The sequence below is a fragment of the Panulirus ornatus genome, chromosome 39 (assembly GCF_036320965.1).
Source record: "Panulirus ornatus isolate Po-2019 chromosome 39, ASM3632096v1, whole genome shotgun sequence".
NCBI lineage: Eukaryota > Metazoa > Arthropoda > Malacostraca > Decapoda > Palinuridae > Panulirus > Panulirus ornatus.
This window is the reverse complement of record NC_092262.1, coordinates 2,308,001-2,318,771: the sequence shown is the minus strand read 5'-3', so window position 1 is coordinate 2,318,771 and position 10,771 is coordinate 2,308,001. Positions and strand designations below refer to the sequence as shown.

At 40.7% G+C, this 10,771-nt stretch overlaps 2 protein-coding genes across 4 annotated transcripts in view; one reads left to right on the top strand and one right to left on the bottom strand.

The window, feature by feature from the left end:
- LOC139761025 (turripeptide Gsg9.2-like) overlaps window positions 1–10,771 on the bottom strand; it is a 364,470-nt gene that overhangs the window by 82,571 nt on the left and 271,128 nt on the right. The window lies entirely within an intron of this gene.
- Window positions 1–10,771, top strand: part of LOC139761239 (uncharacterized) — a 29,132-nt gene that overhangs the window by 11,453 nt on the left and 6,908 nt on the right. The window contains exon 3 of the mRNA XM_071685275.1: window positions 7,350–7,489. Within this exon, the coding sequence (XP_071541376.1) occupies window positions 7,350–7,489 (140 nt within the window). The remainder of the gene's footprint in view (window positions 1–7,349; window positions 7,490–10,771) is intronic.

Genomic DNA, 10,771 nt, shown 5'->3' with positions numbered 1-10,771 from the left:
CTGCCTCTTTCTTTTATACATCTCCCACTCAATTACATTTTTTCCCTGCAAAAATCGTCCAAATGCCTCCCTCTTCTCTTTCACTAATAATCTTACTTCTTCATCCCACCACTCACTACCCTTTCTAATCAACCCACCTCCCACTCTTCTCATGCCACAAGCATCTTTTGCGCAATCCATCACTGATTCCCTAAATACATCCCATTCCTCCCCCACTCCCCTTACTTCCATTGTTCTCACCTTTTTCCATTCTGTACTCAGTCTCTCCTGGTACTTCCTCAAACAAGTCTCCTTCCCAAGATCACTTAGTCTCACCACCCTCTTCACCCCAACATTCACTCTTCTTTTCTGAGAACCCATACAAGTCTTGACCTTAGCCTCCACAAAATAATGATCAGACATCCCTTCAGTTTCACCTCTCAGCACATTAACATCCAAAAGTCTCTCTTCGCGAGCCTGTCAATTAACACGTAATCCAATAACGCTTCCTGGCCATCTCTCCTACTTACATACGTATACTTATGTATATCTCGCTTTTTAAAACACGTATTCCCAATCACCAGTCGTTTTTCAGCACATAAACCTACAAGCTCTTCACCATTTCCATATACAACACTGAACACCCCATGTATACCAATTATTCCCTCAACTGCCACATTACTCACCTTTGCATTCAAATCACCCATCACTATAACCCGGTCTTGTGCATCAAAACCACTAACACACTCATTTAGCTGCTCCCAAATCACTTGCCTCTCATGATATTTCTTCTCATGCCCTGGTACATATGCACCAATAATCACCCATCTCTCTCCATCAACTTTCAGTTTTACCCATATCAATCTAGAATTTACTTTCTTACACTCTCTGAAATACTCCCATAACTCCTGATTCAGGGTAGTACTACTCCTTCCCTTGCTCTTGTCCTCTCACTAGCCCCTGACTTTACTCCCAAGACATTCCCAAACCACTCTTCCCCTTTACCCTTGAGCTTCGTTTCACTCAGAGCCAAAACATCCAGGTTCCTTTCCTCAAACATACTACCTATCTCTCCTTTTTTCTCATCTTGGTTACATCCACACACATTTAGACACCCCAATCTGAGCCTTCGTTAAGGATGAGCACTCCTCGCTTGACTCCTTCTTCTGTTTCCCCTTTTAGAAAGTTAAAATACAAGGAGGGGAGGGTTTCTGGCCCCACGCTCCCGTCACCTTTAGTCGCCTTCTACGACACGTGAGGAATGCGCATCCACCCTCCTGCGCACAACTCTATCCATAGCCCACGCCTCGCAACCATACAACATTGTTGGAACCACTATACCTTCAAACATACCCATTTTTACTTTCTGAGATAATGTTCTCGACTTCCATACATTCTTTAAGGCTCCCAGAATTTTCGCCCCCTCCCCCACCCTATGAATCACTTCCGCTTCCATGGTTCCATCCGCTGCCAGATCCACTCCCAGATATCTAAAACACTTTACTTCCTCAACTTTCTCTCCGTTCAAACTTACCTCCCAATTGACTTGACCCTCAACCCTACTGTACCTAATAACCTTGCTCTTATTCACATTTACTCTTAACTTTGTTCTTTCACACACTTTACCAAACTCAGTCACCAGTTTCTGCAGTTTCTTACATGAATCAGCCACTAGCGCTGTATCATCAGCGAACAACAACTGACTCACTTCCCAAGCTCTCTCATCCACAACAGACTGCATACTTGCCCCTCTTTTCAAAACTCTTGCATTCACCTCCCTAACAACACCATCCATAAACAAATTAAACAACCATGGAGACATCACACACCCCTGCCGCAAACCTACATTCACTGAGAACCAATCACTTTCCTCTCTTCCTACACGTACACATGCCTTACATCCTCGATAAAAACTTTTCACTGCTTCTAACAACTATATATATATATATATATATATATATATATATATATATATATAGTGCTCATCCTCCTCGAAGGCTCAGAGTGGGGTGCCGAAATGTGTGTGGATGTAACCAAGATGTGAAAAAAGGAGAGATAGGAACCTGGATGTTTTGGCTCTGAGTGAAACGAAGCTCAAGGGTAAAGGGGAAGAGTGGTTTGGGAATGTCTGGGGAGTAAAGTCAGGGGTTAGTGAGAGGACAAGAGCAAGGGAAGGAGTAGCAATACTCATGAAAAAGGAGTTGTGGGAGTATGTGGTAGAGTGTAAGAAAGTAAATTCTCGATTAATATGGGTAAAACTGAAAGTTGATGGAGAGAGGTGGGTGATTATTGGTGCATATGCACCTGGGCATGAGAAGAAAGATCAAGAGAGGCAAGTGTTTTGGGAGCAGCTGAATGAGTGTGTTAGTGGTTTTGATGCACGAGACCGGGTTATAGTGATGGGTGATTTGAATGTAAAGATGAGTAATGTGGCAGTTGAGGGAATAATTGGTATACATGGGGTGTTCAGTGTTGTAAATGGAAATGGTGAAGAGCTTGTAGATTTATGTGCTGAAAAAGGACTGATGATTGGGAATACCTGGTTTAAAAAGCGAGATATACATAAGTATACTTATGTAAGTAGGAGAGATGGCCAGAGAGCGTTATTGGATTACGTGTTAATTGACAGGCGTGCGAAAGAGAGACTTTTGGATGTTAATGTGCTGAGAGGTGCAACTGGAAGGATGTCTGATCATTGTCTTGTGGAGGCTAAGGTGAAGATTTGTATGGGTTTTCAGAAGAGTGAATGTTGGGGTGAAGAGGGTGGTGAGAGTAAGTGAGCTTGAGAAGGAGACCTGTGTGAGGAAGTACCAGGAGAGACTGAGTACAGAATGGAAAAAGGTGAGAACAATGGAAGCAAGGGGAGTGGGGGAGGAATGGGATGTATTTAGGGAATAAGTGATGGATTGCGCAAAAGATGCTTCTGGCATGAGAAGAGTGGGAGGTGGGTTGATTAGAAAGGGTAGTGAGTGGTGGGATGAAGAAGTAAGAGTATTAGTGAAAGAGAAGAGAGAGGCATTTGGACGATTTTTGCAGGGAAAAAATGCAATTGAGTGGGAGATGTATAAAAGAAAGAGACAGGAGGTCAAGAGAAAGGTGCAAGAGGTGGAAAAAAGGGCAAATGAGAGTTGGGGTGAGAGAGTATCATTAAATTTTAGGGAGAATGAAAAGATGTTCTGGAAGGAGGTAAATAAGGTGCGTAAGACAAGGGAGCAAATGGGAACTTCAGTGAAGGGCGCAAATGGGGAGATGATAACAAGTAGTGGTGATGTGAGAAGGAGATGGAGTGAGTATTTTGAAGGTTTGTTGAATGTGTTTGATGATAGAGTGGCAGATATAGGGTGTTTTGGTCGAGGTGGTGTTCAAAGTGAGAGGGTTAGGGAAAATGATTTGGTAAACAGAGAAGAGGTAATGAAAGCTTTGCGGAAGATGAAATCCGGCAAGGCAGCAGGTTTGGATGGTATTGCAGTGGAATTTATTAAAAAAGGGGGTGACTGTATTGTTGACTGGTTGGTAATGTTATTTAATGTATGTATGACTCATGGTGAGGTGCCTGAGGATTGGCGGACTGCGTGCATAGTGCCATTGTACAAAGGCAAAGGGGATAAGAGTGAGTGCTCAAATTACAGAGGTATAAGTTTGTTGAGTATTCCTGGTAAATTATATGGGAGGGTATTGATTGAGAGGGTGAAGGCATGTACAGAGCATCAGATTGGGGAAGAGCAGTGTGGTTTCATAAGTGGTAGAGGATGTGTGGATCAGGTGTTTGCTTTGAAGAATGTATGTGAGAAATACTTAGAAAAGCAAATGGATTTGTATGTAGCATTTATGGATCTGGAGAAGGCATTTGACAGAGTTGATAGAGATGCTCTGTGGAAGGTATTAAGAATATATGGTGTGTGAGGAAAGTTGTTAGAAGCAGTGAAAAGTTTTTATCGAGGATGTAAGGCATGTGTACGTGTAGGAAGAGAGGAAAGTGATTGGTTCTCAGTGAATGTAGGTTTGCGGCAGGGGTGTGTGATGTCTCCATGGTTGTTTAATTTGTTTATGGATGGGGTTGTTAGGGAGGTAAATGCAAGAGTTTTGGAAAGAGGGGCAAGTATGAAGTCTGTTGGGGATGAGAGAGCTTGGGAAGTGAGTCAGTTGTTGTTCGCTGATGATACAGCGCTGGTGGCTGATTCATGTGAGAAACTGCAGAAGCTGGTGACTGAGTTTGGTAAAGTGTGTGGAAGAAGAAAGTTAAGAGTAAATGTGAATAAGAGCAAGGTTATTAGGTACAGTAGGGTTGAGGGTCAAGTCAATTGGGAGGTGAGTTTGAATGGAGAAAAACTGGAGGAAGTGAAGTGTTTTAGATATCTGGGAGTGGATCTGGCAGCGGATGGAACCATGGAAGCGGAAGTGGATCATAGGGTGGGGGAGGGGGCGAAAATTCTGGGGGCCTTGAAGAATGTGTGGAAGTCGAGAACATTATCTCGGAAAGCAAAAATGGGTATGTTTGAAGGAATAGTGGTTCCAACAATGTTGTATGGTTGCGAGGCGTGGGCTATGGATAGAGTTGTGCGCAGGAGGATGGATGTGCTGGAAATGAGATGTTTGAGGACAATGTGTGGTGTGAGGTGGTTTGATCGAGTGAGTAACGTAAGGGTAAGAGAGATGTGTGGAAATAAAAAGAGCGTGGTTGAGAGAGCAGAAGAGGGTGTTTTGAAGTGGTTTGGGCACATGGAGAGGATGAGTGAGGAAAGATTGACCAAGAGGATATATGTGTCGGAGGTGGAGGGAGCAAGGAGAAGAGGGAGACCAAATTGGAGGTGGAAAGATGAAGTGAAAAAGATTTTGTGTGATCGGGGCCTGAACATGCAGGAGGGTGAAAGGAGGGCAAGGAATAGAGTGAATCGGAGCGATGTGGTATACCGGGATTGACGTGCTGTCAGTGGATTGAATCAAGGCATGTGAAGCGTCTGGAGTAAACTATGGAACGCTGTGTAGGTATGTATATTTGCGTGTGTGGACGTATGTATATACATGTGTATGGGGGGGTTGGGCCATTTCTTTCGTCTGTTTCCTTGCGCTACCTCGCAAACGCGGGAGACAGCGACAAAGTATAAAAAAAAATATATATATATATATATATATATATATATATATATATATATATATATATATATATATATATATATATATATATATATATATATATATATATATATATATATATATATATATATATATATATATATATATATATATATACATATCTGGGAGAGATGGCCAGATATCATTATTGGATTACGTGTTAATTGATAGGGGCGCGAAAGATAGACTTTGGATGTTAATGTGCTGAGAGGTGTAACTGGAGGGATGTGTATGCATTATCTTGTGGAGGCGAAGATGAAGATTTGTAGAGGTTTTCACAAAACAAGAGAGTATGTTGGCGTGAAGAGAGTGATGAGAGTGAGTGAGTTTGGGAAGGAGACTTTTGTGCGGAAGTACCAGAAGAGACTGAGTACAGAATGGAAAAAGGTGAGAGCAAACAACGTAAGGGGGTGGGGGAGAAATGAGATGTATTAAGGGAAGCAGTCATGGCTTGTGCAAAAGATTCTTGTGGCATGAGAAGCGTGGGAGGTGGGCAGATTAGAAAGGGTAGTGAGTGGTGGGATGAAGAAGTAAGATTATTAGTGAAAGAGAACAGAGAGGCATTTGGACGATTTTTGCAGGGAAATAATGAAAATGACTGGAAGATTTATAGAAGAAAGAGGCAGGAGGTCAAGAGAAAGGTTCAAGAGGTGAAAAAAGGGCAAATGAGAGTTGGGGTGAGAGAGTACTATTAGATTATTAAATCATTAAGAATATATGGTGTGGGAGGCAGGTTGTTAGAAGCAGTGAAAAGTTTTTATCGAGGATGTAAGGCATGTGTACGTGTAGGAAGAGAGGAAAGTAATTGGTTCTCAGTGAATGTTGGTTTGCGGCAGGGGTGAGTGATGTCTTCATGGCTGTTTAATTTGTTTATGGATGGGATTGTTAGGGAGATGAACGCAAGAGTTTTGGAAAGAGGGGCAAGTATGCAGTCTGTTGTGGATGAGAAAGCTTGGGAAGTAAGTCAGTTGTTGTTCGCTGATGATGCAGTGCTGGTGGCTGATTCATGTGAGAAACTGCAGAAGTTGGTGACTGAGTTTGGTAAAGTGTGTGAAAGAAGAAAGTTAAGAGTAAATGTGAATGAGAGCGAGGTTATTAGGTACAGTAGGGTTGAGGGTCATGTCAATTGCGAGGTAAGTTTGAATGCAGGAAAAATGGAGGAAATGAAGTGTTTTAGATATCTGGGGTGGATTTGGCCGCGGATGTAAATCACAGGGTGGGGGAGGGGGCGAAAGTTCTGGAAGTGTGTATATATATATATATATATATATATATATATATATATATATATATATATATATATATATATATATATATATATATATATATATATATATATATATGTATATGTATATATATCTTTTTTTTCTAATGCTTGCTTACTTTCTTAACATGTTTTAAAGCAAATCATCGAATGAGGAGAAACGTGGTGCATCAAAAATTTTGAGATGAGATCTGTAGACTCTAGGACGGCTTGATATAAGTTTTACAGAGAATAGATGTGTTTGGAATGAATTTCGTAAAGAGTGCAAGTGTTTGGGATCAGGTCTTTAGAAAGAAAAGGTGTCTGGGATAAAGTCTTTAGAAAGTAGAAATGTTTGTGAGAAACTTTCGAGAAAGTGGACGTTTGGGAGAAGGTTCTTAGAACGTAAATGGTGGTTGGGGTGAGGTCTGTAGAAATAGAAGTGTTTCCTGTTAAGTCTTTAGAAAGTGGAATTTCTTTTTTGGTAATCGGTGCAAAAAGTAGAAGCGTCTGGAATAGGGCCATTTGAAAGATGAGGTATCATGGACAAGGAATTTAGAAAATTGAATATCTGGGACAAGTTCTTGGGTACGTAAATGTGTCTGACAATATCTTTAGAAAGTAGTAGATTCTGGGATATAGTATTCAGAAAGCAGAAGTATCCAGGACATGCTCCTTAGATAGAGAAAGTGTCTGGGACAAGGTGTTTATAAGTGGAAGAATGAGGTGCAAAGCATTATTACCAATCAGGTTGACACACAAACTTATATATAACTCTATGAGCATTCCTACAACTACACACGTATTCCGCGACATATATTTGCTAAGATGGAGACAATATGGAATGTAATGAGTCATTTTGTAGTTGGTTTGAACTAATGGACGCAAGGAAACAATTTAGGTAATTTTACAGAAGTAAGGAAAATTACAGGAAGGTTGATTCTAACTGTATAAATGATTCAAGTCCAGGAAGTAACAGGAGCATGTATTTTAGGTGTCAAAGGACGAGTATGCACATCTTAGAGTATGGTGGCAATTAGACAACAACAGCTTCACTGAGATTGAAGACAACTTCACCGCACCTCAACGAACATTGAGACTTGATGATAAAACATATTCTGACCTTCAATTCAGGTAAGTTAACTTTCTCATTTCTCTGATTTACTAAAGGTGAGAAATCATTGAACAAGTCATAATACAATACATAGATATCTATCATTAAGCCTGTCTCTCTCACCATGTTTAAGGGATAAAAAAAATAAAGAGATTCCAAACATAATCAAATACATCCAGCTAGGGACATAATTAGAAAGTAGTTTTGTCTGGAAATAGACGTGCTTACACATATTGTGACGCACTTTTAGCTAATATTTTTTCCATACATGTTCGTCTTAATTTCCGCGTGAGCGAGGTATCGTCAAGAACAGATGACAGAGCCTTATAGGGAAAATTCCTCACTAGGCTCCTTGCTGTGTTCCTTCTTTTGGAAACTAATATAGAACGAGAGGATTTCCAACAACACGCTTCCGCTCCCCTTGGTAGCCTTCTACGACACGCTGGGAATACTTGGCCAGTTTAATTTCTCCCCAGTCTACAGAGATGATAATCATTAATCATTATTAGTATCTTTTTCTCGATAATCCTGATTTTATCATCATTATTGTCATTATCATTTTAAAATTATTATTATTATTATTATTATTATTATTATTATTATTATTATTATTATTATTATTATTATTATCATTACTATTATTATTATTATTATTATTATCATTATTATTATTATTATTATTATTATTATTATTTTTATCATTAGCATTATCATCGTCATTATTGTTATTATCATTACTATTATTATCATTACTATTATCATCATTATCATTATTATCATTATTATTATTACTAGTATTATTATTATTATTATTATTATCGTATAAGTATCATTTTTATTATCATCATTATTATTACTATTTTTTTTTTTTTTTTTTTTTTTTTTATACTTTGTCGCTGTCTCCCGCGTTTGCGAGGTAGCGCAAGGAAACAGACGAAAGAAATGGCCCAACCCCCCCCCATACACATGTACATACACACGTCCACACACGCAAATATACATACCTACACAGCTTTCCATGGTTTACCCCAGACGCTTCACATGCCTTGATTCAATCCACTGACAGCACGTCAACCCCTGTATACCACATCGCTCCAATTCACTCTATTCCTTGCCCTCCTTTCACCCTCCTGCATGTTCAGGCCCCGATCACACAAAATCTTTTTCACTCCATCTTTCCACCTCCAATTTGGTCTCCCTCTTCTCCTCGTTCCCTCCACCTCCGACACATATATCCTCTTGGTCAATCTTTCCTCACTCATTCTCTCCATGTGCCCAAACCATTTCAAAACACCCTCTTCTGCTCTCTCAACCACGCTCTTTTTATTTCCACACATCTCTCTTACCCTTACGTTACTTACTCGATCAAACCACCTCACACCACACATTGTCCTCAAACATCTCATTTCCAGCACATCCATCCTCCTGCGCACAACTCTATCCATAGCCCACGCCTCGCAACCATACAACATTGTTGGAACCACTATTCCTTCAAACATACCCATTTTTGCTTTCCGAGATAATGTTCTCGACTTCCACACATTTTTCAAGGCTCCCAAAATTTTCGCCCCCTCGCCCACCCTATGATCCACTTCCGCTTCCATGGTTCCATCCGCTGACAGATCCACTCCCAGATATCTAAAACACTTCACTTCCTCCAGTTTTTCTCCATTCAAACTCACCTCCCAATTGACTTGACCCTCAACCCTACTGTACCTAATAACCTTGCTCTTATTCACATTTACTCTTAACTTTCTTCTTCCACACACTTTACCAAACTCAGTCACCAGCTTCTGCAGTTTCTCACTTGAATCAGCCACCAGCGCTGTATCATCAGCGAACAACAACTGACTCACTTCCCAAGCTCTCTCATCCCCAACAGACTTCATACTTGCCCCTCTTTCCAGGACTCTTGCATTTACCTCCCTAACAACCCCATCCATAAACAAATTAAACAACCATGGAGACATCACACACCCCTGCCGCAAACCTACATTCACTGAGAACCAATCACTTTCCTCTCTTCCTACACGTACACATGCCTTACATCCTCGATAAAAACTTTTCACTGCTTCTAACAACTTGCCTCCCACACCATATATTCTTAATACCTTCCACAGAGCATCTCTATCAACTCTATCATATGCCTTCTCCAGATCCATAAATGCTACATACAAATCCATTTGCTTTTCTAAGTATTTCTCACATACATTCTTCAAGGCAAACACCTGATCCACACATCCTCTACCACTTCTGAAACCGCACTGCTCTTCCCCAATCTGATGCTCTGTACATGCCTTCACCCTCTCAATCAATACCCTCCCATATAATTTACCAGGAATACTCAACAAACTTATACCTCTGTAATTTGAGCACTCACTCTTATCCCCTTTGCCTTTGTACAATGGCACTATGCACGCATTCCGCCAATCCTCAGGCACCTCACCATGAGTCATACATACATTAAATAACCTTACCAACCAGTCAACAATACAGTCACCCCCTTTTTTAATAAATTCCACTGCAATACCATCCAAACCTGCTGCCTTGCCGGCTTTCATCTTCCGCAAAGCTTTCACTACCTCTTCTCTGTTTACCAAATCATTTTCCCTAACCCTCTCACTTTGCACACCACCTCGTCCAAAACACCCTATATCTGCCACTCTGTCATCAGACACATTCAACAAACCTTCAAAATACTCATTCCATCTCCTTCTCACATCACCACTACTTGTTATCACCTCCCCATTTACGCCCTTCACTGAAGTTCCCATTTTCTCCCTTGTCTTACGCACCCTATTTACCTCCTTCCAGAACATCTTTTTATTCTCCCTAAAATTTACTGATAGTCTCTCACCCCAACTCTCATTTGCCCTTTTTTTCACCTCTTGCACCTTTCTCTTGACCTCCTGTCTCTTTCTTTTATACTTCTCCCACTCAATTGCATTTTTTCCCTGCAAAAATCGTCCAAATGCCTCTCTCTTCTCTTTCACTAATACTCTTACTTCTTCATCCCACCACTCACTACCCTTTCTAAACAGCCCACCTCCCACTCTTCTCATGCCACAAGCATCTTTTGCGCAATCCATCACTGATTCCCTAAATACATCCCATTCCTCCCCCACTCCCCTTACTTCCATTGTTCTCACCTTCCTCCATTCTGTACACAGTCTCTCCTGGTACTTCCCCACACAGGTCTCCTTCCCAAGCTCACTTAGTAATAGTAATAAGTGAGCTTCCCCACACAGGTCTCCTTCCCAAGCTCACTTATTACTATTATTATCATTATTATTATTATTATC